This window comes from Mustela nivalis (assembly GCF_964662115.1).
Source record: "Mustela nivalis genome assembly, chromosome: 2".
In the NCBI taxonomy this organism is placed as follows: domain Eukaryota; kingdom Metazoa; phylum Chordata; class Mammalia; order Carnivora; family Mustelidae; genus Mustela; species Mustela nivalis.
In genome coordinates, this window is record NC_139021.1 from 158,556,883 (window position 1) to 158,580,885 (window position 24,003).

General features: G+C 44.2%; 1 protein-coding gene across 2 annotated transcripts in view; it reads left to right on the forward strand.

Annotated features, from left to right (window-relative positions):
* The window catches only part of CNNM1 (cyclin and CBS domain divalent metal cation transport mediator 1), a 60,531-nt gene that overhangs the window by 9,907 nt on the left and 26,621 nt on the right, over window positions 1–24,003 (forward strand). For both annotated transcript variants that reach the window (XM_082722247.1, XM_082722248.1), the window contains exons 2-5: window positions 15,795–15,938; window positions 18,984–19,124; window positions 21,838–22,007; window positions 23,635–23,734. In XM_082722247.1, the coding sequence (XP_082578373.1) occupies window positions 15,795–15,938; window positions 18,984–19,124; window positions 21,838–22,007; window positions 23,635–23,734 (555 nt within the window). The remainder of the gene's footprint in view (window positions 1–15,794; window positions 15,939–18,983; window positions 19,125–21,837; window positions 22,008–23,634; window positions 23,735–24,003) is intronic.

Here is a 24,003-nt window from a genome sequence, read left to right on the forward strand (position 1 = left end):
CTCAGTTGGTTAAGCAGCTGCCTTCGGCTCAGGTCATGATCCCAGCGTCCTGGGATCAAGTCCCACATCGGGCTCCTTGCTCCGCAGGGAGCCTGCTTCTCCCTCTGCCTGCCATTCTGTCTGCCTATGCTCGCTCTCTCCCCCTCTCTCTCTCTGATAAATAAATAAAATCTTTCAAAAAAAAAAAAATGACATTATTCTGTGTCAGGCCTCTTGCCACCCTGGTGCTTGCCAGGGGTGCCTGTGTGGCTCAGTTCGTTAACTGACCAATAAATAATTATAAATGGTAACAAGTGATTTGAAGAAAAGGTAGAGGGAGCCATGAGAGCATATAAGAGGGGCCCTGACTTGGTCTTGTGGGTAAGGATAGATTCCTCCTCCTCCCCAAGTGATATTTGAGCTGAATCTTAAAGGGTAGCAAGAAGGAGTTTCCCAGAAGAAGAGCTTTCCAGGGGAAGGGAGCAGACATGCAAAGCTTTTAGGAAAGGGGGCCAGTGTGGGTGTCATGTGGGTTCCTGGGCCATTTTACATCCAGTAGGGAAAGTGCCATCTAGGCCAGCTGACCTTCCCTCTATGCCTAGTGATTGTGTGGGCAGCTGAGTTCAGGAACTTTCGTAGCTACTAGGGCTCTAGGAGATGGATGCAGATACAAATATGGAAAAGAGCCTGCCCTCCGGGAGCATGAAAGCAGTTAGGGCCTTGATGGAAAGGGCTCTGAGCAGCCTGGTAGACAGGCAAGTGCATCCAGACATCTGTGGGGAAGGCCCAAGGGAGAAATTCCCTAGAAGGACCTGGGAAAACTCAGAGGAAGTGAGAAGAGAAGGATTCTGACAAGAAATTATGAAAGGAAACTGAATGAGAAGAATAAAGGCAGAAAGGAAGCCAACGCCAGCCACACTTGAATGCTGGCAAGGCAAGGATCTTCATGCTGCTTTTCTTCCAGCAAAATAGGGAACTAGGCAGAATAAGATATTTGTCAAACATAATTTCTGTTCTCTCCAAAGGCCAAAGCTATATATTTTAACCATTTTTGGTGGTGATATTTCTAAAACGTTTTATGCCCATTCCTGCCTTCCTTAGGAAAGAATCCTAAATATAACTTAATCTTTTTCTTGATGACGCAGGAGGGTGGTCATGAGAATGTAGTTATTTTATGCTGTGTTATCAAGCCATTTGTTGTCTACTTTATCTTTTTCTGTCCTCTGGCTATCAGTTGCTAGTTCTGAGTTGGCCTCAAGCAAGCCTCTCCCCCCACCTCACTCATCACAAAACCACTCTTTTCTGTGTGTCTTTCACAGCCTCTACTGAACTGAGAAATCAAGTAAATATGCATGTTAGGAATTGTGTGTCTGGTACACAATAAGCTTCAATAAATATTTGGTGAATAAATGATTAATTAGAATTTGACGGGGAGCCTAGGGCATGGGCTGGGTGTATGGACCTGGGGTAGTTCCTTCTGGGACCAGATTTAGAGCTGTGCAAATTCAGATCTCCAGATAATGGGTCGTTACTCTGCTATTTTTGCAGTGTTGCTTAGCAAGCCAAATTGCCAACCAGCTCAGTTCCTAGTGATTAACAACTATTTTTTCATGCCCTGGTGATAACTGGTTACCATGGTGTTCTGGGTGACACAGTTGGCTTTTCAATAACTGCCTTTTAGTGGCTCAAGAAATTTTTTTATGAGGAGTGTATTGATTATTCTTTTTTTGGGTGAAGTAGAACAAGGTAATTATACTACAAAGTAGAGCCTTTTTTAAAAAGATTTTATTTATTTGACAGAGAGAGATTACAAGTAGACAGAGAGGCAGGCAGAGAGAGAGAGAGTGAAGCCCGATGTGGGGCTCCATCTCAGGACCCTGGGATCATGACCTGAGCCGAAGGCAGAAGCTTTAACCCACTGAGCCACCCAGGCACCCCGAGCCTTTTTTTTTTTTTTAAGATTTTATTTATTTATTTGACAGAGAGAAATCACAAGTAGATGGAGAAGCAGGCAGAGAGAGAGAGAGAGGGAAGCAGGCTCCCCGCTGAGCAGAGAGCCTGATGCGGGACTCGATCTCAGGACCCCGAGATCATGACCTGAGCCAAAGGCAGCGGCCTAACCCACTGAGCCACCCAGGCGCCCCCCGAGCCTTTTTTTTTTTAATAGAGAAAACGACTGTTTTGTCTTCCCAAATCAAGGTGGTGGCTACAGGACTGGTAAGTAGGGTAACATTTTTGTGTTTCTCTTCCTCATTTGATACAAAGTAATTTGATTTGATTGTATATATAAAAAAATAAATCTAGCATGTGTCGTGGCATCTTTTTCTCATCTTATTCCAACAGAATTCTTTAATACTAAGAAATAAACATTAGGAGTTCACAACCCTTTGTAAGCACAAGAGGCTATAACTGTTAGCCCTGTTAAAATTCTGGTGTATCATTACCAAGAATCGTCCTATAAAACCAAACTGTTTTAATGTAGCCCAGAAGTGTTTAGACCTCTAAAAGTAGAGAATTTTAGGGGTGCCTGGGTGGCTTAGTTCGTTAAGTGTCTGACTCTTGACTTCTGCTCAGGTCGTGATCTCAGGTGTGGAGCCTGCTTAAGATTCTCTCTCTCTCCCTCTGCACCCCCCCACTCCCAAAGTAGAGAATTTTGCCAGAAAAGGCTCCTTGGAGGTCGCCTGGTCCCATCTTTTAATTTTAAGGTGGAGGAAACTGAGGCCCAGAAAAGACAAATAATAAAAATAGCAATGATAATCCCTTATAGTTAATCTTTACATTTGCAAAGAACTTCCCCAAACAGTTAACCCATTTTGTACCACCATGCATGTGAAGTCGGTAGCATTTTTTCCCTTATCATATATGAGGCACCTGCAATCTGGAGACCTGAATGTCCTACTCAATGTTAGTGACTGAGGCAGAATCAGGAGCCACATCTATGACTTGCTGCCTCAGGCCATGGAGCCACAGACCAAGTCCTGGACACATGGACTCAGATCCCAGCTTCTTTGTTTACTAGTTGTGTAGTAGGGCGGGTGATTCTACCACTCTGACTGAGGCTCATCTCCCTTCCCCAAGTGGGAATAATGATACTATATTTTAAGTTTACTACAAAGGCTAACAATGCCTGTATACTATACCACATTCAGGATACTCCACCATTTGCCTCCTACCTTACTATCTAATGACACCTATTGTATCTAGTTAATCATTTAGCATAACAGGTGCATTCTCGGATATACCCCATGTAAATGTGACTGGACATAATGAACAGAAGTGAGAGCTATTTACTTTGGACAGTGACTATTTCTGAGTCTCTATTTTCTCATTCATTTCTGAGTAGTAACAATCCCCATTTGGCAGAGAAATGGTTAATGTGTGCACCAATAGATATGGCAGTTACTCCTAGGACAAAAACTGGAAAATGGGGTGAATGTTGACCTGGGCTCACAGGAGTCAGCTTGGTTCAGATCAGAAATGGGGAGAATGCTGGAGTAGCTGTCAGCTATCTTTACCAGAATGAGAACTGTCAAAAGGATGGGTTTTAAGGTCACCTCCAGAGTCTGGCTTACTTAAATAGAGCCCCCTGAGTGCCACATCTCTCTCATCCCTGGGACTAGCCTAGCTTGGCCAGAGCCTCTGGACTGGCCCAGAACCGTATGATCTTTAGACAACTTAGGCAAGGCCTATTTGCCTTTCAGTGTCTTTCCTCGTGTCTGAGGTTGGTTCATGGCCTGCAAAAATCACCATCAAAGCTTAGCCAGATCACTCTGGGTCATCACAGTGATTTTTTTAAGCTGTGGATCGTGGTTATGTTTAGCCTGAACCTAGAGAGAGATAAACTAGCCCCACGGGCTGCCTCTAAGACCAGCTCTGAGTCTGAGAAGCCTGAAGCTCAAGGATCCAGTCTCATTTAGTTGTCTTGAAGCTTACCCCAAACCCCATGTGGGTGGGTCCTATTCAGTTCCCTGAGTTCGAATATGGGCTCTACCATTTATTAGTTGAGTATCCTTGGACCAATTATTGTTTGGAGAATAAGCACAATCCATTTTGGTAGAGTAGTGGGAAAGAAGGCAAGGTATATACCGAAAAAACCATGGAAGTCTTTAATGATAGTGAGAAGACTTCAGAAATGATCCTTCCTGGTAACTGGTACATGTTACTGAAGTGGGGAATAACTCATGAATGCTGTTTGGGGGCAATCAGTCTGGTTTCGGTGGATAGAATGGATTGGAGCTGGAGAGACCAAAAGGAGGACTGGTTAGGATATTAGCACATTTATTTGTCCAAGATGTGATGAGGACATGGAAATTAAGGACTGTGCACTTGCAACTAGAATGGAGAAAACCTCTGAGATTTCATTACCTTCTAGACATTCCTTCTCAGGCTCCTTTACTGGTTCCTCCTATATCATATTCACTGATACATCCTCAAGCACTTGGAGCAGGGCCTACCCATATCAGATGCTCAAGTATTTGTTGCATGAATGTTCTATGACCTCTAAATTTTGGAACACCCCAGGGCTCAGAAAATGGATCTCTTTGTCTAGTCTCGCCCCCATGATTATTTTATTCATTCTCCCAAAGTTATAGTCAACTCTGGACTTATATTCCCAGCTTGTACTTGACATTCCACTTGGAGGTCTGAAAGGCATCCCAAACTTCAACTGTCCAAAACTGACCTTCTGCTGTGGGTGCCAAACTGACTCCTCGCGTAATATTTCCAAACTCTGTAAATTGCAGTTTCATTCTTGTTGCTACTTGGGCCCAAACTTCTCTTTTGCTCTTGCTCCACATCCAATCCCTCATGTAGGCTCTGCTTTCAACAGGTCTAGAGAGCCTGCTTACATCTCACCACTTCCCCTGCTACCTCCCACCCAAGCCACCATCCATCCTCGCTTAAATGACTGCCAGAGCTTCATATGAGGTCTCTGTGCTTCCTTCCACCTCTGCCCACTTTGTATCCATTCTTAAGACAACAGCCAGAAAGAGTCTTTTAAAACATAAGTCAAATCACATCACTTTTCTGTCAAAAAAACAAACATACACACACACACAGACATGCACACAAGAAACTGTACAATGGCTTCATCTCGCTCAAAGAACCAAGTCCTAATAAAGGCCTTCCAGGCTTTTTCACACATGCACCAACCACCTCTTACTTCCCTGATCTTGACTCTTACTACTATCCTCTCCCACACCCAGCAGCCACCCTTCTGGCATCCTTGCTATTCCTTAAGCACACCAATAATACTTTTTTAAAAAATTTTTTATTTTTTATAAACATATATTTTTATCCCCAGGGGTACAGGTCTGTGAATCACCAGGTTTACACACTTCACAGTGCTCACCAAAGCACATACCCTCCCCAATGTCCATAATCCCACTCCCTTCTCCCAACCCCCCTCCCCCCAGCAACCCTCAGTTTGTTTTGTGAGATTAAGAGTCACTTATGGTTTGTCTCCCTCCCAATTCCATCTGGTTTCATTGATTCTTCTTCTACCCACTTAAGTCCCCATGTTGCATCACCACTTCCTCATATCAGGGAGATCATATGATAGTTGTCTTTCTCTGCTTGACTTATTTCGCTGAGCATGATATGCTCTAGTTCCATCCATGTTGTCGCAAATGGCAAGATTTCATTTCTTTTGATGGCTGAATAGTATTCCATTGTGTATATATACCACATCTTCTTGATCCATTCATCTGTTGATGGACATCTAGGTTCTTTCCATAGTTTGGCTATTGTGGACATTGCTGCTATAAACATTCGGGTGCATGTGCCCCTTTGGATCACTACGTTTGTATCTTTAGGGTAAATACCCAGTAGTGCAATTGCTGGGTCATAGGGCAGTTCTCTTTTCAACATTTTGAGGAACCTCCATGCTGTTTTCCAGAGTGGCTGCACCAGCTTGCATTCCCACCAACAGTGTAGGAGGGTTCCCCTTTCTCCTCATCCTCACCAGCATCTGTCATTTCCTGACTTGTTGATTTTAGCCATTCTGACTGGTGAAGCACACCAATAATACTAAGGACCTTTGCTTCTTGTTCTATTGCAAAAGTTGTCCCTGAGATACCCACAGGGCTCCCCACCCCACTGCCTTCAGATCTTTACTCAAAACCTACCTTCTCGGGGAGTTCACTCCTCCCTTCCCTTACCTAAAATTGTAACACTCACACACTTACTCATTGCCTTTTCCTCTTAGAACTATGATGCAGATTTTACATATTTATCTGGCTTATTATCTCTCACCCCAAGTTACTAGAATGTAAGCTACAGAAGGAAAATGATTTTGTCCATTGTGTTTATTGCTGAATTTCTAGAACAGTGCTTGGTACATAGTAGGCACTTAATAAATACTTGTTGGTGAAATGAAGGAAGAAAGGAGGAATTGCAAGCATGTGGGGATTTTGTTTCCTAGTAGGAACAAAGGAAAAGAAAGTAAAAAGTTAACTCCTGAGTGATGACCCTGGGTAACTAGAAGGTTGATAGTGCCACTTACTATAGTGAAGAGGCAAGAAGAACGAGAATAGTGGCCCTTGAAAATCATGTGATCCTATTGTGATAAGTGATTTTGACAAGGCAAGGAGACTACTCAGGCAAAATGTTTAAAACAGGATGGGAGACGAGTGCCTGGGTGGCTCAGTCGTTAAGCGTCTGTCTTCGGCTCAGGTCATGATCTGGCTTGAACACCACATCAGGCTCCCTGCTCAACAGGGAGCCTGCTTCTCCTTTCCCACTCCTCCTACTTGTATCCCCTCCTTGCTGCCTCTCTGTCTTTCAAATAAATAAATAAAATCTATTTAAAAAACAACAACAACAACAGGATGGGAGGTCAAACTAGACACTGATGCTGGCATATAAATTTAGTCCTCAGGGGCGAGGTAGGGGTGATATTTAAAATGATGGGCTCTGCTGGGATCTGTAATCAAGAAAAGGGGAGCAGAGGATTAAGGACTGGAGGAGAGGCTCTTAACTGTACAGTAGAGTCACCTGAGGAAGCTTTAAACATCCCAGTGCCTGGACTGTACCTCAGGCCAGTTAGATCAGAACTTCTGCAAGTGGCATATAGGTAATCAACAGGTTTTAAAGCTCCCCAGGTGACTCCCACTTGCAGCCAGGATTGAGAATCTGAGCTAGAGTCTTTGAGATGTATTTACCTTTAGGTGAGGTTGAAGGAATCCACAGTGGAAACAGAAACATGTCAGTCATAAGGGTGGGAAGAAAGCCAGGGTCCTGACCAGTTCTTCTCAGACCCAGATGTGCATAAGAAATCCTGAGGACAGGCAGATTCTGACTCAGATGGCAGGGATGGGGGCTGAGCTGCCATGGCTCTCACGAGCCTCCCAGTAATGCCAAGTCTTCGTCCGTGGGCTCCACGGGGAGTAGCAGGTGTCAGAAGTAGTGCTTCTCAAACTTCAGTGTGCGTAAGAGTCACCTGGGATATCACTGAAACAGCTGTGTGGGCCGCACCTCCCCACCAAGTCCTGATTCTGTGTGTCAGAGGTGGTACCTGAGAACCGGCATTTTGAACAAGTGCCCAGGTGAGGTTCAGTGCTGCTGCTCCCAGGAACACACAGGAGTTCAGACACTCTGGGGTAGAGGGTTCCCAAGACCAAAGTAAGAAAGAAGAGGCACTCAGTGCTGCCTACTAAATGAATAAGAGATGTTGCAGGGACACCAGGGAGAATAAAAAGATAGCAAATGTCGGGACGCCTGGGTGGCTCAGTTGGTTAAGCACCTGCCTTCGGCTCAGGTCATGATCCCAGCGTCCTGGGATCGAGTCCCACATCGGGCTCCTTGCTCAACAGGAAGCCTGCTTCTCCCTCTGCCTCTGCATGCCATTCTGTCTGCCTGTGCTCGCTCTCTCCCCCCCCCCTCTGATAAATAAAAAAAAATAAAATAAAAATCTTTATAAAAAAAAAGATAGCAAATGTCAATGTATTTTACAAGATGAAGGTCATAAGAGAGGCAAAACCCATAAAACCATAAAATGATTTCTGCTTTCCTTACTTCTCTGTTTCCAAGCAATTATGCTTTTGTCTTGGCTTCTAAATTTTATCTTGGGAACAGTTACCTTAGCAAAGTGCTGTAGCTATTTTTGAAAGAGAAAGGAAGCAAATCAATTATTTGCTCTCTTTTTTTTTCAAGGCATATGCTAACAGAGGCCTTAGGAAGTCTTCTCTGTGATGTGCCTAAACCATCTAGATGCTATATTTATTAAAAACCCTTAGGGAATATTTCCACTTCTTCCAACACTAAAATATAGTTGTGGTATTGCCACCTCTTACTGACTTACTTACTGATGCTCTAATGTATCCCATTAGATTGCAGTAGCATTCCCCACCCCAAGTGTGAAAACCCAAATTTGTCTCCAGGCATTGTCAAATGTCCCCTGGGGGGTGGGGGGGGGGTAGTGAATCAACCCAGTTGAGAACCATTGCTTTAAAAGCAATGCTTGAAAACCTAGTTGCCCTTCTAAGAAATGTGCCGTGCAGTTTGGGTGTGTTGATGCCTGCGGTGATGAGATAGGCTACTTCCAGAAACTAGAACTAGAGCCATCCTTTGGATTTTGGGTACAAGAGAAGTGACTGGTTTGATTTTCAGTAGTGGGGAATTTTTATTGATCTGAGTGAGACATACCAAGAACCTAACCGATAGTTGCAGTACCTCAAGCTTGTCTCAGAGGTGATTGGTACAAAAGCTGTAAGAAACCCCTTTTCAAGCACAGCGTTAAACAGTCAACACTCACTCTCTGCCCAGTGTCAAACCAAATGCCATAACCACCACCACATATGAGAGAGCACACACATCAGCTTGCTACTGCAGCTACCCTTTGTTCCAGGAGGTTCTTTTCTGTCTTAAGTATTTAGCATCTGGCAACTTAAACCAGGTGCACCAAAGGGACCAGAATTTTAACTAGACATCTCAGTGCTTGTTTTTCTTCCTCATTAGTAAGTCATCCGACAACCAGAGTGCCAGAGACTACCCATAAACCAGTGGTTTTCACACTTTAGCCTGCATCTAAACTAGCTGTTAAGCTTCTTAAAATCACAGATCACTGGGCACAACCCCTGAGATTCTGATTTACAAGGGTGGGGTGGGCCCTGAGAATTAGCATTTCTAACTAAGTTCTCTAGTGCTGCTGATGCTGCTGGTCCAGGGAGCACACTTTGAGAACCATGACTATAAACCAAGTAGTAGTTCTCAGCCTAGGCTGAGTATTAGCATCCCCTGGGGTATGTTCTAAACTATTGAGGCCATGGCCCCACCCCAAATGGCTGACATCAGGATCTCTGGGTGTGGGATCCAGTCTTTGTTTTTTTTTTAAGATTTTATTTATTTATTTGATAGAGATCACAAGTAGTCAGAGAGGCAGGCAGAGAGAGAGGAGGAAGCAGGCTCCCCACCAAGCAGAGAGCCGATGCGGGGCTCGATCCCAGGACCCTGAGACCATGACCCGAGCCGAAGGCAGAGGCTTTAACCCACTGAGCCACCCAGGCAGAGGCTTTAACCCACTGAGCCACCCAGGCGCGCTGGGATACCATCTTTAGAACATCAAAGCTTCTCAGATGATCCTACCATACCTCCAGTGTTGTCAACCATTGAACTAGTGAAATGCATTCCAAGGGATTGGACTTGGAGGGTCTTATGTTTAATGGAGGGCTATAATATGACTTAATCCCAGATAGATGTGACTGACCCCATTGAGGACTGAGTTCCAATAAAAATCATCCTAATGCTGTGGTCCAAGCAGGACTCTGGCCATAGGAATGTCTTCTCTACTTTGTAGGGTGTGGACAGCATTAAAGTTAGAGACTAAATCAGAGGTTGAGAGAAATTAGTCGAGGCTGGAGGGAAGCAAACCAAGGCTTAAGGAGCTCACAGTTGCTAGATGCCAGGAAAGGCATATTGGCAAGTCAAACCATCAGGATAGAGTTGGGGCTTCTGCTGAGACTGGACACCAGGAACATGGCAGGGATTCAAGTCAGAGGACGGAGTGTCTATAGTTACCAGTTCAAAAGTAGAACACCAGTAAACCCAGAATAAAATATACTCTTTACAACAGAGACAAATGTAGCCTTAACTTTTAGAAAGTACATTGCCATAAAATCCCCTGTGTCTGGATCGTTCAGCTCAGCTCCCAAATTTCCCATCTGTTGGTGTTCAGTGCCACAGTAGTGTGGTTCAGGGATATAGTACCTCATAAAGCAGTAGCATTCACAAGTTTTCTATGTAAAACATTACCTCTTGCCTCATTATGTCTTAAAGAGATCTTCGTTCTTAGATTCTTTCATCCCAGCTGTGACAAACCCTCATCCCTGCTTGCCTTCTCCACCACCACAGAAATTGACAAGATGGTGCCCTCTCCCCTGTTCCTATTCTCCTGATGGCCTCGCCTCTGTCTGCTTTGGTCTCTGCCACATCCTAGAGCATAAAATGACAAGTGCTCTAAACTAGCATTTGATCGGCATCACCACCTGTGTCCAAACTGGTGTTGCTCTTGTATTTCAACCTATTCTCTTTTTATGAAACCAGTCCTATTTTTACTCACCCACTGACTTCCTGTTCATTCAAGCACCGGTTCTTTTTTTTTTTTTTTCCCCAATTGGCTTTAATAACAACTTTATTGAGATAAAATTCAAATACCATAAAATTCACCCTTTTAAGGTATACAATTCAGTGGGCCATCAATTGGGCAACCATCACTATCCAATTCTAGAACATTTCATCACTCCAAAAGAAACCCCACAGTTTTCCCCCATCCCCTTCTTTCCCTAGCTCCTGGCAATCACTAATCTACTTTCTTTCTGTATAGATGAGCCTATTCTGGACATTTCATGTAAATGGAATCATACAAGGTGTGTCTTCTTGGGTCTAGCTTCTTTCATTCAGTATAATGTTTTCAAAGTTTGTCTATGTTGTAGCATGTACCCCTACTTCATTCCCTTTTTTTTTTATGGGCAGATAATATTGCATTGTCTATCCAGATATGACAGATAATATGGATAAGTATCCATATTATCTATCCAGATAATATGCCACATATTTATTCATCCTTTCATCAGTTGATGCCCTTTTGGATTGTTTTGACGGTTTAGCTATTAAGAATAATATGAACCTAAAAAAAATAGTAATATGAACCTTTCTGTACACATTTTAGGGAGGACATATGCTTTCAGTTTGCATGGGTGTTTACCGAAGTATGGGTACACACCCATATATGGATTCGGTAGAATTGCTGAATCATATGATAAATTACGTTTAATATTTTGAGAAACCACCAAACTTTTCCAAAGCAGGTAACTCATTTTATAATCCCACCAACAATGTCTAAGGGTTCCAGTTTATCCACATCCATATCAACGTTTGTTACTAACTTTTTTATTATTGCTATTCTGGTGGGTGTGACGTGGTATCTCCTTAGGGTTCTGATTTGCATTTTCCTAATGATGAAGATGCTAAGCATCTCTTCGTGTGCTTATTGGCCACTTGTATATCTTCCTCAATAACTGTCTAGTTCCATTTTTTTTATATGTCTAGTTCCATTTTTTGCCCACTTTTTAATTTAGTTGTGTTTTTATGAGTTGTAAATTTTCTTTATATATTCTTGATACAAGCTCCCTATCAGATATAGGATTTGCTGGTAGTCCGTTAAATACGTTAATTCTAAAGTCCAGTTGATCTATTTTTTTCTTGGTTGCTTGTGCTTGTGGTGTCTTATAAATATAATATATAAAATATAAAAAATATAAATATAGAAAATATAAAAAAAATTTTCTACTCCAAGGTCATAAAGATTTACTCCTAAGATTTTCTTCTAAGAGTTTTATAGTTTTCACTCATATATTTAGGCATTTGATCCATTTTGAGTTAACTTTTGTGTACAGTGCAAGGTAGGCATCCAGCTTCATTCCTTTGCATATGGATATCCATTTGTCACCCACTAGATATGGAGCTCTTACTCTGGGCCATGTGCTATGCTTAGATTCTGGGGAAATGGAGGTTAAGTAGAACATAGCTATTGCCTCTCAGAGAGCTTGCCATTATAGAAGGGGAAATCACAATAGTGTGGTGAAATTATGTCTGGCTCCTGGAGAAGATATAGCAAATTGTAGCTGTGATGCTGCTGCTGCTGATAATAATAATAATAATAATAATAATGGCTATTATTGTTGTTATAAATGACAAAGAGAGATCTGTACAAAGTGTTGTGATGGGAAAGAGTGACTATATTGTCCATGTCTCAAGACTGGCTTCACTGGGAGCCAACCCCAACCCTTCAGAGGCCTAGAGGGGTTCAGGGAGATGGGTCTCTTAAAGGGCAACCTTTTTGAGAGAAGATGGACCTCAGGTCTGTGTGTCATGGGCACAGATGGTTTCTGGTGTTATGCGATTTCCGATTCCTATTTCAGTCTGTACCCAATAAAGAACAAATTCCTTCATTTGTCTGATAGATCTCTGTAGGCATTTGAGGAGATCAGAAAGGCTGATTGTGAATTATAAAATATTTCTAATAGATTATGTAAGTGTATTGTCTTGAATATTATACAATTAGGACTTAACATCTCTATTCCCTTGTGCTCACAGAGTGGACATCCTCAAACTGACCTTATGAAGTGTAGACCAATGGTTGATTTTCACACAGAGGGTAAAGGCCCTCTGTGAAGCATCATAAAATGTTCATTTATTTAATCCCATTACATGAACTAATCTCTTAGTGGCAGAAATATGGCTCTATTATATATATTCCGAGCTCCACACTATAGAAATTATCCAATTACAGAAAATAATTTTAAGAAATCACTTTTCCAAGAGTTCTGCTATACTAGTCTTTTGTCATCTGTTAGCACATGTTAGCAGGAAAGTGAGAACAGGTGCCATAAGTTTTAGAACAATGTGTTGAGGAAAAACCCTTTAAATTGAACACATTCTAACAATTAACATAATCTAATTTAAGCTACAAAATATAGTTGCAGTTGTTCCAAAGAAGGATAATTTTAGAACCACTGATGTAGAGTTTAAATTCTAACTTAAATACATTGTATTTTATAAAAAAATGAAGGTTTTAATGTCTGGTTTTAATATATCTATTGTATCAACTATGAATGTTTGTTCATTTTAGTTCAGTTCATCAGGCATGTATTTGGCCTCCTGTTATATGGAGGGTACCCTATCTTAGTGTATATCCTGAAGGAGCTTATGGCCTAAGGAAGAAACATTGTCCAGTAGATGACACACACACTGCTAGTTAGAGAAGCAGCAGATTGGGACAAATGCTCTAATGGGTTTTGAAACACAGGCAAGGAGAAATTGGTTCAGATTCAGAATGAGGCAAATCTGGTAGGACTTTCTTGAGGATCTGGCCCCTGAGCTGGAACTTGGAGAGTGGAGATGGAGTGGGAGGGACTGGAGGGCACAAAACCTTAGAAAGTACACATGGACAAGGTCGGGGAGGTGAAGGTAACATGGCGCACCTGGCGTATTGAATGAGTAGGGGATGGAGCGGGGCATTTTGCTGTCTTGATAATACCAAATCCACGAGTCTCGATTTGATTCAATGCATACTATGGACACTTTGAGGGTTTTTGAGCAGGCCAGTGGAATGATCAGACCAGTCAGGAGATAGTCAAAGGACAGAATGAAGGTGGAAAAGAAATGAGAGACCATTCTTGAATGAGACAAATCCCATCTTTCCAATTAAAATTCCTGATAGGTACCTATCCTCTGATTTGAAGTATCTGATACAGGTTCATGTGTATAATTTTAATGGTTAATTATACCTCCAGCAAGCTGACTACTCCTTTTTACTCTGATATTTTTTAGCAATGGCCAAGCTTATAATGGGTAACACTGATAAAGCATGAACTTCCTCCCCCCACCTTTTTTTCAGGCAAGAATAACTTCTAAGTCAGTACCCTAGATATTTCCCCTTTAATGTCTCTCACCCAAGGAAAAGAACAACCCATATTTGCATTTTAGAAATAGGAACAGGAAATGTGTTCATCAGCAGATAGAAACAAATGAAGGTGAAGCAGGAATACAGGACTGTTCAGTAAGACTCAGTCCCCACTTTAGGACTGAGTCCAGTAATCTGGGTTTGCAATCCAGCTGTGCCATTTCCAGCCTATGTAACTTTAGGCATGTTACCTAACTCATTTGTGCCTCAGTCCTTTCATCTATAAAATGGGGATAATAATAGTACTTGTCTCAGGTTGTTAGAAGGATTAGATGAGTTGGTACACACAAAGCCCTCCAAATAGTGCCTGACTCACAATGAGAGTTCAGTACACATTAACTGTTATTATTCAGTTGTTGAACAATAAAGACTCCTGCCTGCCTGTGACCACAGTAGTTTACAAAGCACATTCATGCACTCTCTAGGTCATCTGAGCCCCACAGTAACTATGGCTATTGGTTATCCTAGTTGCCATTACCGCTCACAAATCACCTCAAAACTTACAAGCATAAAGCGACAACCATTGTATGATGCTCACGGATTCTTTGAGTCAGGAATTTGGATGAGGTCCAGCAGGACTTGCTTATCTCTGCTTGGCAACATGCAGCCGGAGAAGGCTGAAGCAGCTGGGGAGGCCTCCAGTGGGTGGGGCTGGATCAGCTGAGGTTGCAGATCTGCTGCCAACACAGCTTCTCCCACTCATCTGTCTGGCAGTGTGGTGGGATGACTGGAAGGCCAGGCTTGGCTGGAACTGTCACCTAAGCACTTAGACTTGCATGTGCCTCTCCATCACGGTGGCTTCAGACTTCTTGGAGCATCTCTCTAGCAGAAGCCGCATGCCTTTTGTGACCTAGCCTCAGAAGCATCCATGCAGACGCATCCCTAGCCTCTGTTGGTTAAAGCAGTCACAGGTCTGCCCAGACTCAAGGGAAGGAGATATAAACCACACCTTTCGGTAGGAGGTGTATCAAAGAATTGGGGGCCAATTATAAGATCACCATACTGGTATTATTCCCTAATTCTAGATGAGAAAACAGAGACTCAATAGAGGTTAAATGATTTGCCTGGTCATTTGCACAGAGAGTAACTGGGATAGTTAGGGGGAAATTTGGAGGAGGAAAAAAGACTGCTAACCTACTTCTTTTGATTCCAAATTCTCATTCTTTCAATTAAATTATTCATCCTTGGGGCACCTGGGGGCTCAGTGGGTTAAGCCTCTGGCTTTGGTTCAGGTCATGATCTCAGGGTCCTGGGATTGAGCCCCACATTGGGCTCTCTGCTCAGCAGGGAGCCTGCTTCCCCCTTCCCCTCTGCCTGCCTTTCTGCCTACTTGTGACCTCTCTGTCAAATTAAAAAAAAAATTATTCATCCTCCTTCAGCTTAGACGTACTTGTTAATATGTGAAAGCTAAAATTAAAAAGTTAACTGGCTTTGTGTTTATTAGGTAATTAATCTCTCTAGAAAAGAAAGAAATATAAAAGTATAAGGTTTGGATGTGCCTGGGTGGCTCAGTTGGTTAAGCATCTGCCTTCGGTTCAAGTCATGATCTCAGGGTCCTGGGATAGAGCCCCATGCCCGGCTCCCTGCTCAACAGGGAGTCTGCTTCTCCTTCTCCCTCTGCCCTTCCTTCTGATTGCTCGTGTTCTCTCTTGCTCTCAAGTAAATAAAATATATTTTTTAAAAAGTATAAGATTTTCATTTGTAGGAGCTTATACACAAACTTCATATATTAAATAGGTCCTCAGATGAATTCCATCCCAAGATTAGCCACAGAGCAACTTTGTATAATTTTCTCATAAGGAAAGATTTCTAAAAATATTCCAGATCCTTAACTGGAACTTGGTTTGTTCTCTAGGAAAATCTCACCTGGCCATTGTCCAGCGGGTGAACAATGAGGGAGAAGGAGACCCCTTCTATGAGGTGATGGGAATTGTCACCCTGGAGGACATCATAGAGGAGATCATTAAGTCGGAGATCCTGGATGAAACTGACCTCTACAGTAAGTCCATGGCCTTGGCTCCTGTCCAAGGTCATCCCATTTCTTCTGAGATTCTCAGAGCTGGCTTAGTTTGACATACTGTGTGAAAGGATGTTGGGACAAGCCGATGCATTACTGAGTCAGCCCCCAAATGTTAGGTGCTGGCACGGCGAGATACCCTGGCTTGAGTCACTCTGAGTCCCTGAGAACCTGCTAGCTAAATGTTTGTCAGGAGGGAACCTGTGGGAACCAAGCCAAAGAGTGAAAAGGAGACCTCCTGGCCTTAAGATGGAAAAGGAAGTAAAAGAGAGTAAATGTGCCTCGGGTGGCTGCTCTGCCCTTGTTTCCCTCCCTCCCCCCCAACCCGTGTTGGTTTGTTTTGGTTTTGTCTCTTCAACCATCTAAACGCAGACCCCAGCTGTCCCTGGGGTTGCCCTCACAGTCGGCCAACACCACAGCACCAGCGCGCAGCAGGGACTGACGTGAGACTGCCCGCACACAACCTAAGCCAAAGCCTTAAATACCTCCTTCTTTGACGCTACTCTTCTCCCTCACACTTTTCCAGCCCTCTAGCTGGGTTTCTCATTCTCCCTTCCCACCCCTGCCCTCCTGCCACACCCCCTCTCAAGAACAATATGGACTCTACGCAGACAGGGACTGCTTTCAGTTACTGAGCCTTATCAAAGCTTTGCTTGCAAACATTACAAAGGCTTGCTTTGTCTGTGGGAGGAGAGTGTTATCTAAATCTATGGGAGTCCCTAGGCTAGGAAGTGTTTCCTCCTCTGAATTTCACTTCTTGAGACAGCAGTCCCTTTTCCCTACCTCAGATAACTCATTCCATCAAGACCCCTGTCCTTAGTTTGCTAGAAGCAACCATTCAGAAGCCAGTTCCCAGTACAAAGAACTTGAATGCTGGAAGGCAGTGAGTGATGCAGAAAGACTGCCATCCCTTTAGAAGAGATCAAACCCCAAAGATGGATCAGGCCCTGACAAAATAAGAGTGTCACAGTATCTGGTATTGCTCTGATATCCTGGCCAGGCCCAACTTCTTCAAACAGTGGTTAACCTCTACACCCCACCCCCATTTTCTTCTTCCCCCACCTCTGCCCACGCTCTGATTTAGAATTCCCATCTATCTCAGTAGGTCTGTTGGGGAAGGCAGTCACACTACCACATTGGTCATGGCTGATAGTCGTGATGGTAGTCTAAATGAGCATGCTCTCAATGAATCTTGGAATACCGAAAAAATTTAAAATAAATAAATAAATAAATAAATGTGCTCCCCCTCCCGAATTTAACCACCTTAATTCCCATTAAAATAATAGGAATGAAGAGGGAAATGAGGAATGGTTCTCCAATGATGAAATGTTAAGTAGCATTCTGGTAGAGGAGGGAGAGGGGATATTTAGGCAAACATGTCCTATAAAGCAGAGGGCTGCTCACCAGTGAGAGCAAAAGAATTGATCCCACACAAGTATCTGCTGCTCTCTTGCTGAGCAATCCTCTTTCTGAAGGAGAGGATTAGGGCTTTCCTGCCCTTATAAATAAGCTGCTGGTATGATTCCGTAAGAGCTGTGAGAAGGCCAAGGAGCAAGGAATACGGTGTTTCTTCTCACTTGACCCTGACCCACAGGACAGCTGGGTCTGCCTCTTGCCACTGTTGCTACCTGAGCAAAAGGGGTGTTAAAGCAGCAGCTCAGAGTCCAAGACAGACCCATAAGACCTCAGTACCATAGAAGGGCGCCTTCTGTCTTCTAGAGGGAAATCCAAACAGTGGGGCTGAAGTGAGCTCCAAAACGAGAAGGAGACTACCAGGGAGCCAGATTCTAGGGCCCAGTTCCTTGTTCCTAGGATTCATTCCCCTCAGTGTCCACTGTGTCCACTCAGTCTGCACTGAAATTCCCCCCAGCCCTGTTTGTCTCCAGGCCAAGTCTGGAGAAAACTCAAATCCTTTTCTCTGCTCCCCTTAGCACTATGAAGTAGGCAAGATGTTTCAAAATCTTATTAAAAACTAAGGGAAAGCAAAAGACACCCGACCAGGGAAAACATTCCCTCTAACCGTAAGAAAGTTTTTTTTTTTTATTAATTTTTTATTTTTTATAAACATATATTTTTATCCCCAGGGGTACAGGTCTGTGAATCACCAGGTTTACACAATGGAATACTATGCAGCCATCAAAAGAAATGAAATCTTGTTTGTTTTTTTTTTTTTTTTTTTTTGAACAAGCTTTAAAAAAAGAAGGGAGAAAAAGTTAAATTGGAAAGGGCAGATTTTCTTCATCAGTGTCTCAGGCCATCTAAAGTTCCCCTAGGTTCTGCCTCAGGGCCCCCGCCTAGAGAACCCGACTTTGTAAGTTACAGGGCTGTGCCCATTCCTTCTCCTTTCTTCTTCACTAGATTTTTTCCCCAATCCTCTGCCTGGGGCAAGGCTAGGGTTGAAGCAGGAGAATTGTGAGTGGAAGAGGAGGTGACGACCCAGGTTCCTTGGGTGACATGCCTCAGATACTGCCCAGGGTGTGGTTTAAATCAGCAGGAAGAGACCTGGTGAACCCAGCTCTGGGGACAGGAGAAGGGCAAGAGGCGGAAACCTCCTGGGCTCCACCAGCTCCCCTGATACTGAGAAAGCTAGTCCCTCATGCACGAATGCCATTTTGTAGGCCCTTCACAGGTGGTTTTGCTCGGAGTCTCAGAATAACCACAGGGGACGAGCATTTATCGCTACTTATGAACCTCATTGTGTAGATGAAAATGAGCACACACTCTGATGCCCAGAGAGGTCTCACAGCTGGTAAGGAGGGGAGCCACTACCAGAAACCTGCCCTCAGGGGCACCAGGCTAGCCTTTCCCCTCTTCCATTCCACACCACCTCAGTGTAAATAGCCCTGAGACCTGGCAGCATCTCCCACCTTCTACCCCTTAGTAGCATCCTTCTGCTCCCTGGGAAAGAGAAGTCGTGAGGTCACCTACAGTTGACATGTCGCAGAAATCCATGGGATCCCAAAGAATCTAACTCCCATATGACTGTGGGAACACTGATTCTGGTATCTCCACTTTGTGACCCTGTAGCTGACAACCGGAAAAAGCAGAGGGTTCCACACAGGGAGAGGAAGCGGCACGACTTCTCCCTATTCAAGCTTTCTGACTCGGAGATGAGGGTGAAGATCTCTCCCCAGCTTCTGCTGGCCACACACCGCTTCATGGCCACAGGTATGACTCTGCCCCCCATCCCCTGTCTGCGTCTCCTCCCCAGACAAGGAAAGCAGAATCTGGAAGGTGAAACCCACACACCAATCACATTAGTACCTCGCAACCTAATTCCAGTGCATAGCAGAGATGGAGAACCACTGCTCCAGGGAGAGGGGATGCTGTAGATTGGGCCCCAGGAGGCCACATACTGTCCTATTTAGCCCCAGGCCTGATCTTCTAGGACTGAAGTGAGTACAACTCAGCTCTGCTTTCCTCTCTTCTACTCAAGGAAAGAGCTAAAGAAACCACTGCTGCTCTCTTCCCGTCCTCCCCTTGCTTTCTGGCAGGAGCCTGAGGCCAAGCTCCATCTTGTTAGAGCTGTTCATAACATGACATAACATAATCCCCCAAGGATTTACTGAGGAAGGAAAGGCCTTGTCCTACCCAGCAAGGAGGCCTGGGGTTGGTACCCTCCCTGGACCAGATAGGCTTGTGAGCTATACAAGTTTTTTTTTTTTTTTTTTTTCAGATTTTATTTATTTACTTGACAGAGAGAGACAGATCATAAGTAGGCAGAAAGGCAGGCAAAGAGAGGGGGAAACAGGCTCCCCAGTGAGCAAAGGCCAATGTGGGGCTCGATCCCAGAACCCTGGGATCATGACCTGAGCCGAAGGCAGAGGCTTACCCACTGAGCCCCCCAGGCACCCCAGCTATACACGTTCTTAAAATACAGAAGTCAATTGTGAACCTTGGAATCTTTAGGGGGAAAAAATAAAAATGAAGATCCAAATACAAACTTCCCCTTCTTATAAAGAAGGTACTATTTGTCTTTGAACTTTCTCGTCTTCTCACCCAGGCCCAATTAAGGAGCTGACTTGGAACAATAACACCCATGACTAAGTTCAATTGTCAGTTAGTCCAACATCTATTTATTGAGTGTGTTAGGAGTGCTAGGACTATTCAAGGTGCTAAGAAGTAGAAAATTTTAAATTGGAGTTTCTTTTTTTTTCTAAGATTTTATTTATTTATTTGACAGACAGAGATCACAAGTAGGCAGAGAGGCAGGCAGAGAGAGGGGGAAGCAGGCTTCCTGCTGAGCAGAGATCCTGATGCGGGGCTCAATCCCAGGACCCTGAGATCATGACCTGAGCCGAAGGCCGAGGCTTTAACCCACTGAGCCACCTAGGCACCCCTAAATTGGAGCTTCTTGAAAATAGTTTTCAACATGTTTTCTAGTCCTAATTACAGATTTAACTACTGGCTGCCTGTCACAGCAAAACAGCTGTGTCTGTTCATAACATGACATAATAATATAACATAATAATATCTGTTAATATGAAAATGTGATACCACAAGGCTTCACATTTTGGGGAACGTATTACTTAAGTAATTAACTCTGTATTAACTTGGAATTTCATTTTATTTAACAGATACATGTCATACCAATAAGATTAAATTCTCTGTGTTTCATTTGATGATAGCAATAAAGCCTTTGTTGTTCACATGCCTTGCTTATCCGTGCTCCTCTTACCATTGCTTTTTTTCTTCTTGAGCCATTTCATTGAGGTAAGATTGACATATGAAAAGCGGTACGTATTTATCATATATGACTTGAGGAATTTGGAGCTAAGCTGCCATAAGCATATCCATCACCTCTAAGTTTCCTCCCACCCTCTTTCTTTATTACTGTTTTTCCTATGTTAACAAAAGTTCTACCATCTTAGCAAAATTTTGCATATACAGTACACTGTTGCTAATTACAGGCACTAAGCTATGCAGGAGATCTCCAGGACTCACTCATCCTGCATAACTGAAATTTTGCCCCCTTTGACCAGTACCTCGCCCATGTCCCCCTCCCACTAGCCCCGGCTAACTGGGGTGCTACTCTCTGCCTCTCTGAGTTTGACTGATTTGTTTCATACTTTTAAAAATTTTTTTGAGAGAGGGACGCCTGGGTGGCTCAGTTGGTTGAACGTCTCAGGTCATGATCCCGGGGTCCTGGGATTGAGTCCCGCATTGGGCTCCCTGCTCAGCGGGGATCCTGCTTCTCCCTCTGCCTGGTGCTGCCCTGCTTGTGCTCTTTCTCTCTGTGTCAAATAAATAAATAAATAGATAAATCTTAAAAAAAAATTTTTTTTTTGAGAGTGCGCGCGCATAAGCGGGGGAGGGGCAGAAGGAGAGGGAAAGAGAATCTTAAGGAGGCTCCAGGCCCATTGTAGAGCCCAATGAGGAGTTCAGTCTCACAACCCTGAGATCATGACCTGAGCCAAAATAAAGAGTCAGATACTCACCGTCTGAGCCACTGAGGCGCCCACAGCGTGACTATTTTAGACTCATCATAGAGGTGGTATCATACATATTTGTCCTTACGTGTCTGGCTCACTTCATTTAGCATAATGCTCTCCAGGTTCATCCATGTTGTTGCACGTGGCAAAACTGCCTTCTTTTTTAGGCCACACTCAACTTTAAATAACATCAAGAAGAAAATTAATAGCAAAAGTGACATTTCCAAAATGGTGACCTGTCTTCTCCAGGGTGCCAGCACAGGGACACATATCCCCAGAGGGCATGGGGAGAAGCTGAGGTGCACAACCCCCCACTCCACCTGAGACTCATTAGAGCCCTGCTGGCTCGGTGCCCCAGAGCATGAATGAAGGGGGCTATAGACACGTGCCTGGTTTGCCCATCCGACTCCCATGGCTGCTAATCCGTCGTGCCTCCCTATCTCCCCTAGAAGTGGAGCCCTTTAAATCTCTGTACCTTTCGGAGAAGATCCTGCTCCGGCTCCTCAAACACCCCAATGTGATCCAGGAGCTGAAGTTTGATGAGAAAAACAAGAAAGCCCCAGAACACTACCTCTACCAGCGCAACCGCCCCGTGGACTACTTCGTGCTGCTTCTGCAGGTGAGTGGGAGAGTTAGAGATCCTCCAAGGGTGGGACGAGGGCATCTCCAGGCTGGACAGAGAGGAAGGGCTGGGCCTTCTCAGCCAGGTTGGAAGCCTCAGCGTGCTACCTCAGGGCAGGGCCAGGTGGGGTGGGCATTTGTCCTTGACCCACAGAAGGGCCAGGTGTGACTGGCCACTGTCCCGAGAGTGGTGGGATCTTGATGGCAGTTAGTCTGACCGGTCAGCAGTGTTTATGGTGGGGTGGGGGACTTTTCCAACAGAGGGGTTCTGAGACTACACTTCCAAAACTGTCATCCTGCAGAATCCCAAAGCCCCCTTATCTGCTCAGACTTGCCCAGGAATGCGACGGTCCATGCCTCCCAACCTGCAGGCCTGTCTCGTGTCTGTCATGCTGGCGTCTCACCATATCTGGTGACTCCCACCCGCTCCTTGCTCTGGGGGTGCGTGGAAAACATCTACTCTCACTGCCACATTTCAGCCTTTGCAGCCACTCTAATCTTCTCCTCCTTAAGAGACCAGGGAGGGAACAGATGACTGAATGAAAGAGGTGTAGCATCTTCCCAGTGCCTTCCACCCTGGATGCCTGGATAGAACTGTCGTAAATACACGTGACATGTGGTTCTAGCTTGTGATGCTGCTGGCTCCCTGGCCCGGCTCTACCATTAGCTCTGTCACTATTACCCATCACTTCTCAACAGAATCTTACAAACCCTAAATACAGTGATTGCCTTAAAATCTTAATTAAGCTCAGTGACCTTAGAAGTGGCCTCTTTGTGCTTACTGTCCACCTATAGCCTATCTGCTCTGACCCTGTAATGCCTCACACCCATCCTAACACAGAGCCTCCTTTCTCCTTTTTCCAAAATGGAGTCACAGTCTTCACTGCTGAAAATCAACAAGAGTCCTATTCCATTGTTTATATAACGTCATGAACTCATATAACCTTATGAGTTATATGCTTATGCTTCATGTAAACATAGCCATTTTCAAATAAAAGTCGGAGGGACTGAAAGGTAGTGGCAAGAGTGTAGGTTCAGCAATGGGAAAGATCTGGCTTTAAAATGCCAGTGTTGCCGCGTTCTAACTAACCTTTACCAAGGTATGCGACCCTCTGAGCCTCAAATTGATTCACCTGGAAGCTGGGGGAAAAAAGCAGTATGGGCCCCATAGGGTGGTAGGACTGAGTGAGTGAGAATCCTTGCAGTGCACAGAACACAGTACCAGGCCCGCAGATACACGCTACATGCTAGCCATTAGCAATCATTATTCCCGGCAATGAAATACACAAGCTCTGCACAGAATCAGATTTTCTCTCAACTGGGCAGTTTATGGGGCCAGGGGCTAGCTGAGGCCAGGACATTCATCACGGAAGGGCCATCAGAGCATGCAAAGAGAGTTGGTTAGCCAGGACGGGACACTCCTCTATGAACGAAGCAACTAACATAGTGCTGAAGTCAAAGCTTCTATTTTTGAAATGGATCTAGACAGACTTCACATTTCCCTGTGATAAGAACTTAAAATTAAGTCCACCTGTTTGTTACCATACAAAAGTGCTTGGAGTTGTAGTCAATAATAGCACTGAAAGTGCTCACACACACCCTTGCACACTTCCTTCTTTCCCCAGGGTAAAGTGGAAGTGGAGGTTGGCAAGGAAGGCCTTCGCTTCGAGAACGGAGCTTTCACCTACTATGGAGTCCCAGCCATCATGACCACTGCTTGCTCAGGTATTCCAGTCCCTAAGCCAGAGCTTCTTGGGGAAGCAGAGGGATATGGTGGAAGAGAACATCTGGGTTCAAGTCCTGACTCCTCTTAGGGACTCTCTATACAAGCCATTTAACTCCCTAGACTTTAGTTTCCTCCTCCGTAAAATGGGTGTGAGAGTCCTTTCTTAATCGGAGAGTCTCTTCATGGAAGTCTGTGGTAAACTGCAGTGTTATCAAATGTCAGGACTGGATAGTGGTATATTTCTATATGAAAAGACAAGTTTATTTTG